At 55.9% G+C, this 22,500-nt stretch overlaps 2 protein-coding genes across 2 annotated transcripts in view; both read left to right on the top strand.

Moving 5' to 3' along the window:
• Window positions 1-5,055, top strand: part of LOC116938456 (uncharacterized) — a gene marked incomplete at its 5' end in the record, with an annotated part of 29,139 nt that extends 24,084 nt beyond the window's left edge. Inside the window, one exon of the mRNA XM_032945574.2 lies at window positions 2,615-5,055. Within this exon, the coding sequence (XP_032801465.2) occupies window positions 2,615-2,935 (321 nt within the window). The remainder of the gene's footprint in view (window positions 1-2,614) is intronic.
• A 10,610-nt stretch (window positions 5,056-15,665) lies between these two features.
• Window positions 15,666-22,500, top strand: part of LOC116938455 (importin-4-like) — a 28,260-nt gene continuing 21,425 nt past the window's right edge. Inside the window, exons 1-4 of the mRNA XM_076063873.1 lie at window positions 15,666-15,798; window positions 19,096-19,182; window positions 19,641-19,720; window positions 20,945-20,986. Coding sequence (XP_075919988.1) covers window positions 15,736-15,798; window positions 19,096-19,182; window positions 19,641-19,720; window positions 20,945-20,986 — 272 coding nt within the window. The 5' untranslated portion in view covers window positions 15,666-15,735. The remainder of the gene's footprint in view (window positions 15,799-19,095; window positions 19,183-19,640; window positions 19,721-20,944; window positions 20,987-22,500) is intronic.

The raw sequence follows: 22,500 nt of genomic DNA, 5'->3' as shown, positions 1-22,500 counted from the left end.
AGCTACCACAAAGCCTCGGGCCTCCCCTCGCCCAGGAGCTACGGCATCGGTGTGGCAGCAGGTGTGGGTTGTCGGCGGCGGAGAGCAGGGCAGGCGGCAGTGACGGTGGCGGGGAGGTGTAGCCGCACACCGAGAGCCATAGGCACACGCAGAGAGCCGTAGACCCGCACAGAGGAGAGCCGTAGACCCAGACAGAGCCGTAGACCCAGACAGAGCCGTAGACTCGCACAGCGGAGGGCCGTAGACCCGCACAGAGAGCCGTAGACTAGGGCAGAGAGCCATAGACTCACACAGAGCCGTAGACTTACACACAGAGAGCCATAGACCCACACACAGAGAGCCATAGACCCACACAGAGACCCATAGACCCACACAGAGAGCCGTAGACTAGGGCAGAGAGCCATAGACCCACACAGAGCCGTAGACTTACACACAGAGACCCATAGACCCAGACAGACAGCCATAGACTTACACGGCGGAGAGCCATAGACCCACACAGAGAGCCGTAGACTCGTGCAGAGAGCCATAGACCCACACACAAAGACCCATAGACCCACACACAGAGACCCATAGACGCACACACAGAGAGCCATAGACCCACACACAGAGAGCCATAGACCCACACAGAGAGCCGTAGACTCGTGCAGAGAGCCATAGACCCACACACAAAGACCCATAGACCCACACACAGAGACCCATAGACCCACACACAGAGACCCATAGACCCACACACAGAGACCCATAGACCCAGACAGACAGCCATAGACTCACACAGCGGAGAACCGTAGACTCGCGCAGAGAGCCATAGACCCACACAGAGAGCCGTAGACCCACACAGAGAGCCATAGACCCACACAGAGCCGTAGACTTACACACAAAGACCCATAGACCCACACACAGAGACCCATAGACCCACACACAGAGACCCATAGACCCACGCAGAGACCCATAGACCCACACAGAGAGCCATAGACCCACACAGAGCCGTAGACTTACACACAAAGACCCATAGACCCACACACAGAGACCCATAGACCCACGCAGAGACCCATAGACCCACACACAGAGACCCATAGACCCACACAGAGAGCCGTAGACCCACACAGAGAGCCATAGACCCACACAGAGCCGTAGACTTACACACAAAGACCCATAGACCCACACACAGAGACCCATAGACCCACACACAGAGACCCATAGACCCACGCAGAGACCCATAGACCCACACAGAGAGCCATAGACCCACACAGAGCCGTAGACTTACACACAAAGACCCATAGACCCACACACAGAGACCCATAGACCCACGCAGAGACCCATAGACCCACACACAGAGACCCATAGACCCACACAGAGCCGTAGACTTACACACAGAGACCCATAGACCCACACAAAGAGCCCATAGACCCACACAGAGACCCATAGACCCACACACAGAGAGCCGTAGACCCACACAGAGAGCCATAGACCCACACAGAGAGCCATAGACCCACACAGAGCCGTAGACTTACACACAAAGACCCATAGACCCACACACAGAGAGCCATAGACCCACACAGAGACCCATAGACCCACACAGAGCCGTAGACTTACACACAGAGACCCATAGACCCACACAGAGACCCATAGACCCACACAGAGCCGTAGACTCGCGCAGAGAGCCATAGACTCACACAGAGACCCATAGACCCACACACAGAGAGCCATAGACCCACACAGAGACCCATAGACCCACACAGAGCCGTAGACTTACACACAGAGACCCATAGACCCACACAGAGACCCATAGACCCACACAGAGCCGTAGACTCGCGCAGAGAGCCATAGACTCACACAGAGACCCATAGACCCACACAGAGACCCATAGACCCGCACAGAGAGCTATAGACCCGCACACCAAGTTCATAGCTGCACTACCGCTCCCGAGCACGTTGCGCGTGCCCGTGTGCAGTACGTTGCGCTTTGTACGCTCGTTGCAGAGGCTCCTAGTTGGAACCATGCAGGCCGCCCTGGTTAAGCGGTCTTCTCCGTTCCGAGATGGCCGCAAGTCGCAGTTCAGCGCTGGAATCTCGGAACACGCGAAGCGTTATCGGCGTTAATCCGTGACTTCCACGGGGCTTCTGTGACCTCACTGGGGCCTCAGTGACCTCACCGGGGCCTCTGTGACCTCACCAGGGCCTCAGTGACCTCACTGGGGCCTCCGTGACCTTTCTGCAGCCTCCGTGATCTCACTAGGGCCTCCGTGACATCACCAGGGCCTCTGTGACCTCACCAGGGCCTCTGTGACCTCACCAGGGCCTCTGTGACCTCACCAGGGCCTCTGTGACCTCACCAGGGCTTCCGTGACCTCACCGGCGCCTCTGTGACCTTACCAGGGCCTCTGTGACCTTACCAGGGCCTCTGTGACCTCACCGGGGCCTCCGTGACCTCACCAGGGCCTCTGTGACCTCGTTGCGGCCTCTGTGACCTCGTTGCGGCCTCCGTGACCTCATCGGGACCGCCGTGACCTCCTCAACTCAACCGTAGCTTTGACCGGCGAGCATGGGAAGCCGCTGTTAGACCAACGCACATCATCATATTCCACCCCCCCCCCCCACCCACACCGCCCCCGCAGGCCTTCATGCAGGCGAATGGAGATGCCCAGCCCATCACCATCATCGCCAACATCGCCGGCAACAGTGGCGGAGGCGGAGGCGGATGCAGAGGAGGGGAGGGAGGCGGCTCGGCAGCCATGGACCGAGCGACGAGCGGAGGCCACGGCGGGAAAGCCGGCACCAAGGCGCCGTTGGGCGAAGGGGGGCCCTCCCGCAGGGACGAGCGGGAGACCCCCCCAGGGGCTTGGGGGCCCTCGGTGTGCGGCTACAACACCCCGCCACCGTCGCTTGCACCCACGTCGCTCTCTGCCGCCGACAAGCCCCACCTGCTGCCACACTGACGCCTGCGGCTTTAGGCCGCCCCCCCCCTCCCCCCCATTCCGGGGGGGGGAAGGGGGGGCGGGTAGGCCCGAGGCTTTTGGAGGGGCTGCCTTGCCCCCCCTTCTCCCTACCCCGCCCCCCCCCCCTCTCCCCTCCCTGGGTAGGCCCGAGGCTTTGTGGCGACTGCCTTCCTCCCCTGCTTAGGCCCGAGGCTTTGTGGCGACTGCCTTATCCTCCTGGGTAGGCCCGAGGCTTTGTGGCGACTGCCTTATCCTCCTGGGTAGGCCCGAGGCTTTGTGGTCGCTGCCTTGCCCATCCCCCCCCCCCCTCCCCTGCCCGCCTGGGTAGGCCCCAGGCTCTGTGGCGACTGCCTTCCCCCCCTGCGTAGGCCTGAGGATTTTTTGGTAGCTCCGATTAGCACGGTTGGCTATGTACGGTGCGAAAGAAGTTGAACATACATACGTAGCTGCCTTGTCCCCCTGGGTAGGCCCGAGGCTTTGTGGCGACTGCCTTCCTTCCCTGGGTAGGCCCGAGGCTTTGTGGCGACTGCCTTGTCCCCCTGGGTAGGCCTGAGGCTTTGTGGTAGCTGCCTGGTTCCCATAGGTACAGTGAGGGAAAAAAAGTATTTGATCCCCTGCTGATTTTGTACGTTTGCCCACTGACAAAGAAATGATCAGTCTATAATTTTAATGGTAGGTTTATTTGAACAGCGAGAGACAGAATAACAAAAAAAATCCAGAAAAACGCATGTCAAAAATGTTATACATTGATTTGCATTTTAATGAGGGAAATAAGTATTTGGCCCCTCTGCAAAACATGACTTAGTACTTGGTGGCAAAACCCTTGTTGGCAATCACAGAGGTCAGACGTTTCTTGTGGTTGGCCACCAGGTTTGCACACATCTCAGGAGGGATTTTGTCCCACTCCTCTTTGCAGACCTTCTCCAAGTTATTAAGGTTTCGAGGCTGACGTTTGGCAACTCGAACCTTCAGCTCCCTCCACAGATTTTCCATGGGATTAAGGTCTGGAGACTGGCTAGGCCACTCCAGGACCTTAATGTGCTTCTTCTTGAGCCACTCCTTTGTTGCCTTGGCCGTGTGTTTTGGGTCATTGACATGCTGAAATACCCATCCACGACCCATTTTCAATGCCCTGGCTGAGGGAAGGAGGTTCTCACCCAAGATTTGACGGTACATGGCCCCGTCCATCGTCCCTTTGATGCAGTGAAGTTGTCCTGTCCCCTTAGCAGAAAAACACCCCCAAAGCATAATGTTTCCACCTCCATGTTTGACGGTGGGGATGGTGTTCTTGGGGTCATAGGCAGCATTCCTCCTCCTCCAAACACGGCGAGTTGAGTTGATGCCAAAGAGCTCCATTTTGGTCCCATCTGACCATAACACTTTCACCCAGTTGTCCTCTGAATCATTCAGATGTTCATTGGCAAACTTCAGACGGGCATGTATATGTGCTTTCTTGAGCAGGGAGACCTTGCGGGCGCTGCAGGATTTCAGTCCTTCACGGCGTAGTGTGTTACCAATTGTTTTCTTGGTGACTCTGGTCCCAGCTGCCTTGAGATCATTGACAAGATCCTCCCGTGTAGTTCTGGGCTGATTCCTCACCGTTCTCATGATCATTGCAACTCCAGGAGGTGAGATCTTGCATGGAGCCCCAGGCCGAGGGAGATTGGCAGTTCTTTTGTGTTTCTTCCATTTGCGAGTAATCGCACCAACTATTGTCACCATCTCACCATCTCACCAAGCTGCTTGGCAATGGTCTTGTAGACCATTCCAGCCTTGTGTAGGTCTACAATCTTGTCCCTGACATCCTTGGAGAGCTCTTTGGTCTTGGCCATGGTGGAGAGTTTGGCATCTGATTGATCGATTGCTTCTGTGGACAGGTGTCTTCTATACAAGTAACAAGCTGAGATTAGGAGCACTCCCTTTAAGAGTGTGCTCCTAATCTCAGCTCGTTACTTGTATAAAGGACACCTGGGGGCCAGACATCTTTCTGATTGAGAGGGGGTCAAATACTTATTTCCCTTATTAAAATGCAAATCAATTTATAACATTTTTTGACATGCGTTTTTCTGGATTTTGTTGTTATTCTGTCTCTCACTGTTCAAATAAACCTACCATTAAAATTAGAGACTGATCATTTCTTTGTCAGTGTGCAAACGTACAAAATCAGCAGGAGATCAAATACTTTTTTCCCTCACTGTAGGCCCGAGGCTTTGTGACAGCTGCCTTGTCCCCCTGGGTAGGCCTGAGGCTTTGTGGTAGCTGCCTTGTCCCCCTGGGTAGGCCTGAGGCTTTGTGGTAGCTGCCTTGTCCTCCTGGGTAGGCCTGAGGCTTTGTGGTAGCTGCCTTGTCCCCCTGGGTAGGCCTGAGGCTTTGTGGTAGCTGCCTTGTGCCCCACCCACCCCCACACTCTACTGGTCAGTACGGGATCCGTGAAGCTGCGGGGAGTACAAAGCAACGCCAGTAGATTTCACCACACTTGCCCGGTTTACCGTCAACCACACGTTACACACGGAGCTAGTTCACCGTGACCCCCACGTTACACACGAAGCTAGTTTACCGTGACCCCCACGTCATTACACACAGCGCTAGGTCACCGTGACCCCCACGTTACACACAGCGCTAGTTTACCGTGACCCCCACGTCATTACACACAGAGCTAGTTCACCGTGACCCCCACGTTACACACAGCGCTAGGTCACCGTGACCCCCACGTCATTACACACAGCGCTAGGTCACCGTGACCCCCACGTCATTACACACAGCGCTAGTTCACCGTGACCCCCACGTCATTACACACAGAGCTAGGTCACCGTGACCCCCACGTCATTACACACACCGTTAGTTTACCGTGACCCCCACGTCATTACACACCGCTAGTTCACCGTGACCCCCACGTTATTACACACAGTGCTAGTTCACCGTGACCCCCACGTTACACACAGCGCTAGTTCACCGTGACCCCCACGTTACACACAGAGCTAGGTCACCGTGACCCCCACGTTACACACAGAGCTAGGTCACCGTGACCCCCACGTTACACACGGCACTAGGTCACTGTGACCCCCACGTCATTACACACAGCGCTAGGTCACCGTGACCCCCACGTTACACACAGCGCTAGTTTACCGTGACCCCCACGTTATTACACACAGCGCTAGTCCACCGTGACCCCCACGTCATTACACACAGTGCTAGGTCACCGTGACCCCCACGTTACACACAGCGCTAGTCCACCGTGACCCCCACGTTACACACAGCGCTAGGTCACCGTGACCCCCACGTCATTACACACAGCGCTAGGTCACCGTGACCCCCACGTTACACACAGAGCTAGGTCACCGTGACCCCCACGTTACACACAGCGCTAGTCCACCGTGACCCCCACGTTACACACAGAGCTAGGTCACCGTGACCCCCACGTTACACACAGCGCTAGGTCACCGTGACCCCCACGTTACACATGGAGCTAGTTTACCGTGACCCCCACGTTACACACAGAGCTAGGTCACCGTGACCCCCACGTTACACACAGCGCTAGGTCACCATGACCCCCACGTCATTACACACAGCGCTAGGTCACCGTGACCCCCACGTTACACACAGAGCTAGGTCACCGTGACCCCCACGTTACACACAGCGCTAGGTCACCGTGACCCCCATGTTACACACAGAGCTAGGTCACCGTGACCCCCACGTTACACACAGAGCTAGGTCACCGTGACCCCCACGTTACACACAGAGCTAGGTCACCGTGACCCCCACGTTACACACAGAGCTAGGTCACCGTGACCCCCACGTTACACACAGAGCTAGGTCACCGTGACCCCCACGTTACACACAGAGCTAGGTCACCGTGACCCCCACGTTACACACAGAGCTAGGTCACCGTGACCCCCACGTTACACACAGAGCTAGGTCACCGTGACCCCCACGTCATTACACACGGACAGACAACCCTTCCCTGGGTCACCAGTTAGAGCAGCGTGGGCCTGGAGGCAGCGGGGCAGTGAAGCAAAGTTTACGATTGTTGTGTACTCCCCACCCACCCCACCCACTTATACCCACCCACCTACCCACCCACCTAGCCACTTATACCCACCCCACCCACTTATACCCACCCACCCCACCCACCTACCCCACCTACCCCCCCTACCCACCCACCTAGCCACTTATACCCACCCACCCCACCCACCTAGCCACCCACTTATACCCACCCACCTAACCACCCACCTACCTAGCCACTTATACCCACCCACCCCACCCACCTAGCCACCCCACCCACCTACCGCCCCTACCCACCCACCCACCTACCCCACCTACCCACCCACCCACCTAGCCACTTATACCCACCCACCCCACCCACCTACCCCCCTACCCACCCCACCCACCTAGACACTTATACCCACCCACCCCACCCACCTACCCACCCACCTAGCCACCAACCTACCTAGCCACTTATACCCACCCACCCCACCCACCTACCCACCCCACCCACCTACCCCCCCTACCCACCCCACCCACCTAGCCACTTATACCCACCCACCCCACCCACCTACCCCCCTACCCACCCCACCCACCTAGCCACTTACACCCACCCACCCCACCCACCTACCCCCCCTACCCACCCCACCCACTTAGCCACTTACACCCACCCACCTAGCCACCCCACCCACCTACCCCCCCTACCCAACCACCCACCTACCCCCCTACTCACCCACCCACCTACCCCCCCTACCCACCCACCCACCTACCCCCCCCTACCCACCCCACCCACCTAGCCACTTACACCCACCCACCTAGCCACCCCACCCACCTACCCCCCCTACCCACCCACCCACCTACCCCCCCTACCCACCCACCCACCTACCCCCCTACCCACCCCACCCACCTAGCCACTTACACCCACCTACCCCCCCTACCCACCCCACCCACCTAGCCACTTACACCCACCCACCCACCTACCCCCCCTACCCACCCACCCACCTAGCCACTTACACCCGCACCCACCTAACCTACCTACCCACCCAACTACCCTCCCACCCACCTAGCCTCCCACCTACTTACCAACTTATCCCCGCACTCCCCCACCCACCTATCCACTTATCCCCCCCTACCCTCGCACCCACCCACCTACCTGCCCACCTACATTCCCCTCCCACCTACTTACCTACTTATCCCCGTACCCACCCACCCCGCACCCAGCTACCCCCCGCACATCCACCTACCCCCCCCCGCCCACCCACCTACCCCCCCCGCCCACCCACCTACCCCCCCCACCCACCCACCTACCCTCCCACCAACCCACCTACCCCGCCCCCCCCCCCGACGCAAACCTACTCATCTTCATCAACAACCCCACACACTGACCAGCGCGGTGAAGTACGGTCAAAGAACTCCACCCACTACCCCCGCCCACCACCCCCGCCCACTACCCCCGCCCCCCACCCCCGCCCACAACCCCCGCCCCCCACTACCGCCGCCATCTGCGGAGAGGTCACTCATCCAGCAGTGGAGAAGGGAACCGCTCCGACCGCAACAAAACCACCACCCACTACCCACACACCCACCCACTACCCACCCACTACCCACACACCCACCCACTACCCACACACCCACCCACTACCCACCCACTACCCACACACCCACCCACTACCCACACACCCACCCACTACCCACACACCCACCCACTACCCACACACCCACCCACTACCCATCCCACTACCCACCCACTACCCACTACCCACCCACTACCCACACACCCACCCACTACCCACACACCCACCCACTACCCACCCACTACCCCCACCCACACACACCCTACCCCCACCCACTACCCCCACCCACCCACACACCCACACCCCCACCCACTACCCCCACCCACCCACCCACTAATACCGCCGAAGAACGGAAAAGCGGGAGGGAGACTGTGATGGTGGTGGCGGTGGTGGTGGTGAGGGTGGTGATGGTGGTGGCGGTTGTGGTGGTGGTGGTGAGGGTGGTGGTGGTGGCGGTGGTGGCGGTTGTGGTGGTGGTGGTGAGGGTGGTGATGGTGGTGGCGGTTGTGGTGGTGGTGGTGAGGGTGGTGGTGGTGGTGGCGGTTGTGGTGGCGGTGGTGGCGACGGTGGTGGCGGTGGTGGCGACGGTGGTAGCTTCGACGGTGGCCGTGGTGGTGGCGGTGGTGGTGTCGTGATCTCCGGCCACTACCGATTGCCGATTGTGGTGGTGGCGGTGGTGGCGGTGGTGGCAGCGGTGTGGCAAGAAGCCGGGGAACACCCAGAATTAACCAATTAACCGGTGGCGACGATCCTCGCCATTGACAACAACGCCTCATCTCTTCGCCAGAAAGCACCGTCTCTCGTCGGGGGGGGGGGGGGGGGAGCACCCCACACCCCCCCCCCCCAACTCAGGGGGGAGGGGGGGCCCCCCCTCCCTATTCTCGTCAAAAATGTTTATGCGCGTTGCGTTCTCGTCCGTCCGTCCGTCCGCTCACCTTTGTAACCTGACTTCTATTTAAAAAAAAAAACCGGCCTTAATCTCGACATCTCTACCATCCCCCCCCCCCCCCCCCCGTGAGACCCCACCCCCTTGTTGTGCCACTTCCTGAATGGTTGTTTCTTATCCCCCACACCCTCAATGGCCGCACCCACGCCAACTCATGGGGGGGGCTACCTACTGGCACGGCACGGGTGGTGCTTCTCCACTGGTCGCACCCGAGCCGAGCCGGCTTATAGGGCGGGGACCACCCTGGCACGGCACGGGTGGTGTTTTTCCACTGGTCACACCCGAGCCGAGCCGGCTCATGGTGGCCTATCTACTGGCACGGCACGGGTGGTGCTTTTCCACTGGCCGTACCCGAGCCGAGCCGACTCATGGTGGGCTACCCTGGCACGGCACGGGTGGTGCTTGTCCACTGGTCACACCCGATCCGAGCCGGCTCATGGTGGGCCATCTACTGGCACGGCACAGCTGGTGTTTTTCCACTGGTCGCACCCGAGCCGAGCCGGCTCATGGTGGGCTATCTACTGGCACGGCACGGGTGGTGCTTTTCCACTGGCCGTACCCGAGCCGAGCCGACTCATGGTGGGCTACCCTGGCACGGCACGGGTGGTGCTTGTCCACTGGTCACACCCGATCCGAGCCGGCTCATGGTGGGCCATCTACTGGCACGGCACAGCTGGTGTTTTTCCACTGGTCGCACCCGAGCCGAGCCGGCTCATGGTGGGCTATCTACTGGCACGGCACGGGTGGTGCTTTTCCACTGGCCGTACCCGAGCCGAGCCGACTCATGGTGGGCTACCCTGGCACGGCACGGGTGGTGCTTTTCCACTGGTCACACCCGAGCCGAGCCGGCTTATAGGGCGGGGACCACCCTGGTACGGCACGGGTGGTGCTTTTCCACTGGCTGCACCCGAGCCAAGCTAGCGCACCAGGGGGGGCTACCCTGGCACCTAACTCATTTGAGGCCGAGTCGATCTAGAGCGAGGCCCAGGACCGGTTCAGATAATCGCCGTCACTGGTTCTTAGCCCCGAGCAGGAATCGAACCCGGGTCGCCGGGTTCATAGCGCAGCGTAGCGCTAACCCCTACGCTACTGCCCCCCACCCACCACGCATACACGGACACCACCACGCACCACCTACACACACTACACAAAGATCCCCCGTATAGCCTGTAACAGACTGTTGGGGCAAGTGCTGTTAGCGAGCACCTTTAAAGGCTACTGGAACTGTGGCACACGAGGGGGGTGGGTGGCCAGCACCACGCCCGACCGTTTTTGTCTCCCCAGTGGCGATGTTTACACACCGTACCAGGAACTCATTTGAGGCTGAGTCGACCTAGGGGAGGCCCACGACCGGTTCAGATAATCGTCACTACTGGGTGTTGGTGGCCGTGAGCAGAAATCGAACTCTGGTCGCTGGGTTCGTAGCGCTAACCACTACACCACCGCTCCACACACACCACCCACTCACACACCTACATTAGCCACTCACCCATCCACCCTACTGACCCACCCACTCATTCATCCACTCAACCACTCATCCAATCATCCACCCACCCCCTCCACCACCACCTTCACCAACACCACCACCTCCTCCACCACCACCATCTCCACCACCACCACCTCCTCCACCACCAACTTCACCACCACCACCTCCACCACCACCACCTCCTCCACCACCATCAACAACCGCCATTCGCCACTAAGTGGTGGTGACGTCACCACGATGCTTGTGCCAGGCCAGGTGCACGTTGAGGCCACGTGAAGTGTTGAACGCCCGCTGGCAGGAGGTCACGGGGCAGACCCAGCAGGTGCCACGGGTCGACTGCCTGAGAACTGGCTGATGCACCACCTGTGCCCCCTACTGTGCCAACCTCCTGTGCTTTAGCCACCCGGCGCTCCGCTCATTGTGAGCGTCGCTCCTCCACCCTCCGTTGTTGTTGCTGGAGGGCGACTGCCTCCAACTGCCCAGTAGCCTCAAGGTGCACCTAGCCTGGCACTGCCCAGTAGCAGTGTCCTTCGCGAGCCTCCTCCTCCACAGAGGCCGATCTTGACACCGCTGGTACCGGTCATCGGCAAGTCCATTCAGCTCTACATCCTCCTGTACCACATCACTCCATCTCTTCTCTAGCCCGTGCCGAGCGCATTTAGCCCCCCGATCCGGCCGAACAAAAGCTGTTTCGGCATGCGGTGGCTAGGCATGCGGGCTACATGACCCAGCCAACGCAGCCTTGCCTGCCGGAGGAGCTCACCGATGGGACTTTGGCCAGATCTTTCAAGGATTTGTGAGCTCCTCACACAATCCAGCCTGCAGGTTAAACCCAGGATGGATGATAGCCAGGGCCGGCCCTGAATGTTTCTAACCGGCTAAGATGTTCCATTAGGGGGGGGGGGGGGAGATCACCTTTCGCAAGCGTAGATAAGGGAGGGCATGACCGTGGCCGAGAAGACCCGAAGCTTTGTGTGGAGCGACAGACCAGGCAGCTTCCACACAGCAGCAGCAGCGTTCGGCAGCCGATGAGAAGATATTGCCGCTCGACTGATTGGGAGTGAGACCTCTGCTGTCAAACCGGAGCCGGTCATGAGCACACTGCCCAGGTATGGAAAACTCTCCACTCTCCTCCACAACTGCCCCATCACCACCAGCACCACCACCTTCACCACTCAGCCACTCCACCCACTTACCTCACTCCACCCACTCACACACACTCATTCACTCACCCACCCACTCATTCACTCACCCACTCATTCATTCACTCACCCACTCATTCAATCACTCACCCACTCGCACTCACCCACCCACTCACACTCATTCACTCACCCACGCATTCATTCAATCACCCACTCACTCGCACTCACCCACTCACTCACCAACCCACCCCAAACACTCACTCAGTGAGTGGGTGAGTAGGTGGATGTGTGAGGAGGTGGGTGAGTGGGTGGGTGTGTGTGAGTGAATGAGTGGGTGGGTGTGAGAGTGGGTGGGTGAGTGGGTGGGTGAGTGAGAGTGTGTGTGTGAGTGAATGAGTGGGTGGGTGTGTGAGTAGGTGGGTGAGTGGGTGTGTGTGAGTGAATGAGTGGTAGGGTGTGTGAGTAGGTGGGTGAGAGTGTGTGTGTGAGTGAGTGTGTGTGAGTGAATGAGTGGGTGGGTGAGAGTGTGTGAGTGGGTGTGTGTGTGAGTGAATGAGTGGGTGTGTGAGTAGGTGGGTGAGTGGGTGTGTGTGAGTGAATGAGTGGGTGGGTGTGTGAGTGGGTGTGTGAGTGGGTGGGTGGGTGTGTGAGTAGGTGGGTGAGTGGGTGTGTGTGAGTGAATGAGTGGGTGGGGTGGGTGAGTGTGTGAGTGAATGGGTGGGTGGGTGTGTGAGTAGGTGGGTGAGAGTGTGGGTGTGTGTGAGTGAATGAGTCTAAATAAATATTCCGACACTGACATCTGTGACAAAGAGCTTCACAGCTCATGATTTCCTCCACGAATACATATCGATCCAGTGACAAGACAAAGATCCCCCGTGTAGCTGTAACAAACTGTTGGGGCAAGTGCTCTTAGCCAGCAGCAACACCACCTCATGAAGGCTACGGACGCTGTGGCACACACAGAGGGGGTGGGTGGCCAGCACCACGCCCGGCCGCCTTTGTCTCCCCCCAGTGGCGATGCCGTTACTACCACACACCGCACTGGATAAACTCGTTTGAGGCTGAGTCGACCTAACCGCTGCACCACCGCTCCTGGAGCTGGAGGTAAAACCTCCGCTCTGGCATAAGTGGCGGAGGAGGGGAGGGGCGAAGGGTGGCGAGGGAGGGGTGTGGAGAGGGGTGACGGAGGGGCGTGGAGAGGGGCGAGGGAGGGGCGAGGGAGGGGCGTGGAGAGGGGCAAGGGAGGGGCGTGGAGAGGGGCGAGGGAGGGGCGAGGGAGGGGCGTGGAGTGGGGCGAGGAGGGGCGAGGGAGGGGCGTGGGGAGGGGCGAGGGAGGAGCGTGGAGAGGGGCGAGGGAGGGGCGAGGGAGGGGCGTGGAGAGGGGCGAGGGAGGGGCGGAGGGAGGGGCGTGGAGAGGGGTGAGGGAGGGTGTGGAGAGGGGCGAGGGAGGGGCGTGGAGAGGGGCGAGGGAGGGGCGAGGGAGGGGCGTGGAGAGGGGTGAGGGGAGGGGCGAGGGAGGGGCGTGGAGAGGGGCGAGGGAGGGGCGAGGGAGGGGCGAGGGAGGAGCGTGGAGAGGGGCGAGAGAGGGGCGTGGAGAGGGGCGAGGGAGGGGCGTGGAGAGGGGCGAGGGAGGGGCATGGGAGGGGCGAGGGAAGGGCGATGGAGGGGCGTGGGGAGGGGCGAGGGAGGAGCGTAGAGAGGGGCGAGGGAGGAGCGTAGAGAGGGGCGAGGGGCATGGGGAGGGGCGAGGGAGGGGCGAGGGAGGGTGTGGAGAGGGGCGAGGGAGGGGTGAGGGAGGGGCGTGGGGAGGGGCGAGGGAGGGGTGAGGGAGGGGCGTGTGGGGAGGGGCGAGGGGAGGGGAGGGGCGAGGGGCGGGGCGAGGGGGCGAGGGAGGGGCGAGAGAGGGGCGAGTTTTCAGTTTCATTAATTAGGTAAAGATCCCTGTGAACCATTCGGCTCTTGAATCGGGTGCAACCGCAAACAAGCAAAAAAACTAAAACGTGAACAAGAAAACATCTTAAAGTGACGATGTGACTTTGTGCAAACAGAAAATCCAAGAAAAAAACATCAAAATATTGCAGAAAAATCACTGTACACCAACGCTGTGTGCAAAAAAATCCCAGTGGGATGCAAGTCAAAAACATACAACAACCACAAGACAACTTAGATTAAGGCCATCAGTCAACCTCGGCACTACAACAAAACAAACATGGCCAAACCAAAAAAACGCTTTCGAAGTCACCAAAATAAAACTGTGACCGAATTTTCGCAATAAACGACATCAACAACATTTACCACCAAACCCTGCAGCCATAGCTGGCTTGCATGAGTCACTCCACAACAAGAGAGGCGAGGGGCGTGGGGAGGGGCGTGGGGAGGGGCGAGAGGAGGGGCGTGGGGAGGGGCGTGAAGAGGGGCGAAGTGAGGGGCGTGGAGAGGAGGGGCGTGGGGAGGGGCGTGGGGAGGGGCGTGGGGATGCAGGATGGGCGTGGGAGAGAGGGGCGTGGGGAGGAGGAGGGGCGTGGGGAGGGGCGTGGGGAGGAGGGGCGTGGGGAGGGGCGTGAAGAGGATGGGGCGTGTGGAGGGGCGTGGGGAGGGGCGTGGGGAGGGGCTTGAAGAGGGGCGTGGGGAGACGCGAAGGGAGGGTCGAGGGGGAGGAGCTTCCCCCCGACACAGACTCCGCCCCTCCACCCCGCCCCCCTCCCACCGTTTAAACCCCTCCAGCCCAGAGTAGTCGATTGCCGACATCAACCCAATTAGCCATCCCTTCGCACTCCCCCTCCTTTGAGTAACCTCACAAACTCTACACTCTGTGGGTCTTTCGCTAAAGTCACGTAGATAGGTTCAAATAAAAACAACAACAACAAAAACCGTCGACGTGGACTTTTACAGAAAGGCCCACAGAGTCTGAATTCCTGCAGTCACGAAAGCTTTAAGTCTAGATTTACCTTACAAACTACTTTGACCATTTTTTGATTTAAAGCTTTCGTGACTGCAGTAATTCATATTCTTAGTTTTTTCGGTAAAGTCACGTTGAAGAGAAACAACAAAATATATATAAAACAATAAAAAATTCTCACGACCGTTTGAGTTATGGTCGAAACGTCGTGAGAATTTTTTATTGTTTTATATATATTTTGTTATTTTGTTGTTTCTCTTCAACGTGACTTTACCGAAAAAACTAAGAATATACTTTGACCATCTTATTAATCTATTGATAATCGATTAATAATAATCGACTGTCTCGATCCGCCTCCTTATCGCTCGATTACTCTCCCCTTGCCACCTCCACCCCCCCCCCCCAATAATCGATTAATACTAATCGATTAATAAAAATCGACTGTCTCGATCCTCCCCCTATCGCTCGATTACTCTCCCCTTGCCACCCCCCCCCCCCCCCATAATCGATTAATACTAAACGATTAATAAAAATCGACTGTCACGATCCGCCCCTTGTCGCTCGATTACTCTCCCCTTGCCACCTCCCCCCCCATAATCGATTAATAATAATCGATTACTACTAATCGACTGTCTCGATCCGTCCCTTATCGCTCGATTACTCTCCCCTTGCCACCTCCCCCCACGTGGTCCACTTATTTATTTATTTATTCCCTCGCTCCCGCCCCTCCGTCTCCCGCCACTCGCCGCCGACGACGAAGACGACGGCGACGATGATGGAGCTCGAGGCGGTGCTGCTGCAGCTGCTGGTGCCCGACAACGCCGTCATCCAGCAGGTTCGAGTTAAAGAAATTATCATCATCATTACCTCATCATCACATCATCATCTCATAATCATCATTACCTCATAATCATCACCTCATAATCATCATCACCTCATCATCATTACCTCATCATCACCTCATAATCATCACATCATCATCACCTCATAATCATCACATCATCATCATCACCTCATCATCATTACCTCATAATCATCACATCATCATTACCTCATAATCATCACATCATCACCACTCATCATCATTACCACATCATCATCACATCATCATCACCTCATCACCTCATCATCACCTCATCATCATCACCTCATCATCACCTCATCATCATCACCTCATCATCATCACCTCATCATTACCTCATCATCATCACATCATCATCACCTCATCATCACCTCATCATCACCTCATCATCATCACCTCATCGTCCGTCGTCACCGAAGCGGAGGGATTTTTTCTCCCGCCAAAGGCCACGTGGGGGTGGGGGGATGAGGGTGGGGGGGATGTTGGGGGGAGGAGTCGACCGACCCGCTTTGTATTTTGTAGCGCGGATAGGCGAAGGCGGCCAATGGAGCGCGAGATTCGATCGGCGGTTCGCGTTGGCCAATGGGGAGGCGTGATAGGGTGGCCACGCCCCCACGCTAGCAGGCCCGCCCCCAGCCAAAGCGCAAGCGTAGTGCGATTTGTAGTTGCGTGGTCGGTCAACGTTATAACTTGTCAACGTTATAACTTGTCAACGTAATGACTTGTCAACGTAATGACTTGTCAACGTAATAACTTGTCAATGTAATAACTTGTCAACGTAATGACTTGTCAATGTAATGACTTGTCAATGTAATGACTTGTCAACGTAATGACTTGTCAACGTAATGACTTGTCAACGTAATAACTTGTCAACGTAATGACTTGTCAACGTAATGACTTGTCAACGTTATGACTTGTCAACGTTATGACTTGTCAACGTAATGACTTGTCAACGTAATGACTTGTCAACGTAATGACTTGTCAACGTAATGACTTGTCAACGTTATGACTTGTCAACGTTATGACTTGTCAACGTAATGACTTGTCAACGTAATGACTTGTCAACGTTATGACTTGTCAACGTTATGACTTGTCAACGTAATGACTTGTCAACGTAATGACTTGTCAACGTAATGGCTTGTCAACGTAATGACTTGTGAACGTTATAACTTGTCAACGTAATGACTTGTCAACGTAATTTCTTGTCAACGTTATGACTTGTCAACGTTATAACTTGTCAACGTAATGACTTGTCAACGTAATAACTTGTCAACGTAATAACTTGTCAACGTAATAACTTGTCAATGTAATGACTTGTCAACGTAATGACTTGTCAACGTAATGACTTGTCAATGTAATAACTTGTCAACGTAATGACTTGTCAACGTAATGACTTGTCAACGTAATGACTTGTCGACGTAATAACTTGTCGACGTAATAACTTGTCAACGTAATGACTTGTCAACGTTATAACTTGTCAACGTAATGACTTGTCAACGTAATGACTTGTCAATGTAATGACTTGTCAACGTAATGACTTGTCAACGTAATGACTTGTCAACGTAATGACTTGTCAACGTAATGACTTGTCAACGTAATGACTTGTCAACGTAATGACTTGTCAACGTAATGACTTGATGTTAACGTGAACGATGTAAGTTATCTTATTTCAGAATCGTTCAAGCGAGACATTTTAGACGTCGGTAAGGCGTCGTCTCCTTAAAGTTTAAAATCGCGATTTAAAGAAAAAAATGTTTAAAATTTTTTTTTTACCTCAGAAAGTGTTAAAAATTTTAACGAATAACTTTTATCGAATAACCTGCCACACCCAGCACGACGGAGGCTTTTAAACTTGATACAAAAAAACTTAATAAACGTTTGACGTTTTAACATTAACGCGATTTAAAACTTCGTAGCGCCTGCAGTCTTGAACGGCCAATTGCGATACCTTTTTATACCTCAGGGATTTGTCGTTATGGTTGTTGTTATTGTTGTTTATTATTGTTATGGTTGTTATGGTTGTTGTTATGGTTGTTATTGTTGTTATGGTTGTTGTTATTGTTGTTGTTTATTATTGTTATGGTTGTTGTTATGGTTGTTGTTATGGTTGTTTGTTATTGTTATGGTTGTTGTTATTGTTGTTGTTATTGTTGTTGTTATTGTTGTTTATTATTGTTATGGTTGTTGTTATGGTTGTTGTTATGGTTGTTTATTATTGTTATGGTTGTTGTTATGGTTGTTGTTATGGTTGTTTATTATTGTTATGGTTGTTGTTATTGTTGTTTATTATTGTTATGGTTGTTGTTATGGTTGTTGTTATGTTGTTCTTATTGTTGTTTATTATTGTTATGATTGTTGTTATGGTTGTTATTGTTGTTTATTATTGTTATGGTTGTTGTTATGGTTGTTGTTATTGTTGTTTATTATTGTTATGGTTGTTATTGTTGTTGTTATGGTTGTTGTTTATTATTGGTATGGTTGTTGTTATGGTTGTTGTTATGGTTGTTGTTATTGTTGTTTATTATTGTTATGGTTGTTGTTATGGTTGTTATTGTTTATTATTGTTATGGTTGTTATGGTTGTTGTTATGGTTGTTGTTTATTATTGTTATGGTTGTTGTTATGGTTGTTGTTATTGTTGTTTATTATTGTTATGGTTGTTATTGTTGTGTATTATTGTTATGGTTGTTGTTATGGTTGTTGTTATGGTTGTCGTTATGGTTGTTATTGTTGTTATTGTTGTTTATTATTGTTATGGTTGTTATGGTTGTTGTTATGGTTGTTATTGTTGTTTATTATTGTTATGGTTGTTGTTATTGGTTGTTGTTATGGTTGTCGTTATGGTTGTTATTGTTGTTATGGTTGTTATTGTTGTTATTGTCTTTGTTATTGTCGTTGTTATTGTTGTTGGTATTGTTATGGTTGTTGGTATTGTTATGGTTGTTGTTAAGGTTGTTATTGTTGTCGTTATGGTTGTTATTGTTGTTGTTGTGGTTTGTTGTTATTATTGTTATTGTTATTATTGTTTACACCCGAATGAAAATCCTACGCTTGATAGCGTCTCATTGTTCGACAATTAACACCCCCCCCCCAATTAGTCACCAATTCGCCTGTCAATCAACAATCAGTCTGTCACCAATGTAGTGTCTGAGTGAATCTTACTGCCTCTGTCTAACCGGTGTCTGCGGGGACTGCGATGCGTGGATTGCGTGGATTGCGTGGGTTGCGTGGGTTGCGTGGATTGCGTGGGTTGCGTGGGTTGCGTGCACAGGCTACGGCCGAGCTTAAGGTTGCCTTTCGGAGCCCCTCGATCATCGCTGCCCTCTGCTCCGTGCTGACCGGCTCGCAGAATCCCCAGGTAACCACTGGCACCCGCTCGGCCAGTATAGTCAACAACCACAACGAGTTTAGTCAACAACCACAACCACAACAAGTTTAGTCAACAACCACAACAACAAGTTTAGTCAACAACCACAACCACAACAAGTTTAGTCAACAACAACAACCACAAGTTTAGTCAACAACCACAACAACACGTTTAGTCAACAACCACAACAACACGTTTAGTCAACAACCACAACCACAACGAGTTTAGTCAACAACCACAACCACAAGTTTAGTCAACAACCAAACCACAAGTTTAGTCAACAACCACAACCACAACAAGTTTAGTCAACAACCACAACTAGCAGCAAACACAGGGGGTTTGGGAGCACAACGCCATTACCTCTCTCCTGCTCACTCTCCCCCACACGCCACCTTTGAGGGGGGCCCCGGTGTAACGCGGTGATTCCTGTCGTGCCGGCGGTGCCTCAGGTCCGGCAACTGGCTGCGGTGTTGCTGAGGAGGCGTGCTGGCAGGCAGTGGAAGAGACTCACGGACGACACCAAGATCAGTGAAGCCCCCAAGGCTCTTCTGTCTCATCGCTCTCTGGACGCCACCGCTACCCGCCACTCCACCACCTCCACCACCATCACTGTCACTCCATTACCGCCTCCACAACCACCACCACCTCCACCATCACTGTCACTCCATTACCGCCTCCACAACCACCACCGCCACCACTACCTCCACCACCACCTCCACAACACCACCACCACCTCCACCATCACTGTCACTCCATTACCGCCTCCACAACCACCACCACCACCACCAGCTCCACCACCGCCACCACCACCACCTCCACCATCACTGTCACTCCATTTTACCGCCTCCACAACCGCCACCGCCACCATCACCCCCACCACTGCCACCACCTCCACCACCGCCACCACCACCACCTCCACCACCACCATCACTGTCACTCCATTACCGCCTCCACAACCACCACCGCCACCACCACCTCCACGACCACCATCACTGTCACTCCATTACCGCCTCCACAACCGCCTCCACCACCTCCACTACCGCCTCCACCACCACCGCCTCCACCACCCCCACCGCCTCCACCACCTCCACTACCGCCACCGCCTCCACTACCACCGCCTCCACCACCCCCACCGCCTCCACCACCTCCACTACCGCCACCCCCTCCACCACCACCGCCTCCACCACCGCCTCCACAACCACCACCGCCACCACCACCGCCACTATCACCACCACCTCCACTACTGCCTCCACCACCCCCACCGCCTCCACAACCGCCACCACCACCACTGCCTCCACCACCCCCACCGCCTCCACCACCTCCACTACTGCCTCCACCACCCCCACCGCCTCCACAACCACCACCACCACTGCCTCCACCACCCCCACCGCCTCCACCACCTCCACTACCGCCTCCACCACCACCGCCACCACCACCGCCTCCACCACCGCCTCCACCACCGCCTCCACCACCATCGCCACCATCGCCACCATCACCCCCACCACCGCCTCCACCGCCTCCACCACCACTATCACCCCCACCACCTCCACCATCACCACCTCCTTCCACTACCACCAACGTCACCGATTTATCTGAACCGGTCCCGACGCCTCTCTAGCGAATGAGCACCTGGGGGTGCGATGTGCAGTCAGCGTCACCACTGGGGCAGGGGAGGGTGAGTGCGACACTGACCCCTACCCCCCTCACCCCACCCCCCCCCCCCCCCCCCCCCCCCCCGTGTCTCTGTCGGCAGCCTGAAGCCCATCATTCTCCAGATCCTGCGTGATGAGGCCGAGTGAGTCCACCACCACACCACCTGGCCTCACTCCCTCCCTCCACTCCCTCCACTCCCTCCCTCCACTTCCTCCATCCACTCTCTCCACTCCCTCCCTCCACTTCCTCCATCCACTCCCCTCCACTCCCTCCACTCCTTCCCTCCACTCCCCTCCACTCCCTCCACTTCCCTCCCTCCACTCCCTCCACTCCACTCCCTCCACTCCCCTCCACTCCCTCCACTCCACTCCCTCCACTCCCCTCCACTCCCTCCACTCCCTCCACTCCCTCCCTCCACTCCCCTCCACTCCCTCCACTCCCTCCACTCCCTCCACTCCCCTCCACTCCCTCCACTCCCTCCCTCCACTCTCTCCACTCCCTCCACTCCCCCTCCACTCCACTCCCCTCCACTCCACTCCTCCACTCCCTCTGACATACGCTGCACAGGCCGTCCCTTATGTTCGACTGATTTGACCCGTGCGACCTGCGCGACCCACAAAACAACCGATCCTCAGGCCGACGCTCAGGCTCGCCATGCATCTGTAGCGACGTGAACGGTGTCCCGAGGGCGTTCGCTGCAGCCACTGTTACAGGAGTGGGGCGTGTCAGCCGAGCCCTTAGGGGGTTGGGTGCGGACACAGTCCTGGCGATGGCCTGGCCTGAGAGAGAGGTGGAGGGAGGAAGCCGTAGCCTGAGTGGGGCAAGTGATGCTCGGTCCCGGATCCTTCGGGAAAGGTCTCGAAGGGGGCGTGGCCGAAAGGCTGAGCGTGGGACACGCTCAGGACAGGGGCGTGCGGTCAGGGGGCGGGGGGGGAGGGCAAGGCCCCTCACCTTGTCATAACTCCAATGAAAAATAGCTGTTACGAAAAAAATGAAATGGTAAGATTTTTTTTTTTCCCACGTGATCTGTGTTGTGGATGTCATTGCTGTAACGATTCCAATCATTTTCACGGTCAGGATCGCCAAATTTGCGGAGCTCCGCTGCAAATACAGGAAGAGACGAGAGGTGAGGCGGCGACGAGCTCAGCCTCCCCTCTGATTGCGCAACCCTCAGTAATTGAAAGGAGCGCGGGCAATAACCACGTGCCTCTTACTATCTCAGTATGTCACCAATGTAATGTTTGTAGACCCCTTCATTTCATGTCCTCGCCTTCCATACTCCAGGTAACTTATTTCACGAATTGTGTACGAAGACATTTAGGCTCGCTGGTCTCGTCGTGAAACCTGCAATGGAAAAGCACCAGGGAGGCGGCTTTCACATCTGCCTCACCGAGGGGGACATGTCTAACACTCCCCTCTCCGTGAGGCCACTCCCCTCTCTCAGCGAGGCCACGCCCTCTCTGTGAGGCCACTCCCCTCTCAGTGAGGACACGCCCCTCTCAGTGATGACATGCCCCCTCCGCGTGGCCACGCCCCCCCTCCGTGAGGCCACTCCCCTCTCAGTGAGGACACGCCCCTCTCAGCGAGGCCACGCCCTCTCCGTGAGGCCACTCCCCTCTCAGTGAGGCCACGCCCCCCTCAGTGTGTGAATCTGGC

This window comes from Petromyzon marinus, unplaced genomic scaffold, assembly GCF_048934315.1.
Source record: "Petromyzon marinus isolate PM22_M1 ecotype Great Lakes invasive population unplaced genomic scaffold, UKy_Petmar_22M1.pri1.0 PM_Scaffold_222, whole genome shotgun sequence".
NCBI classification, from domain to species: Eukaryota; Metazoa; Chordata; class Hyperoartia; order Petromyzontiformes; family Petromyzontidae; genus Petromyzon; species Petromyzon marinus.
The sequence above is the reverse complement of the archived record's forward strand: the minus strand, read 5'-3'. Positions and strand labels throughout refer to the sequence as shown.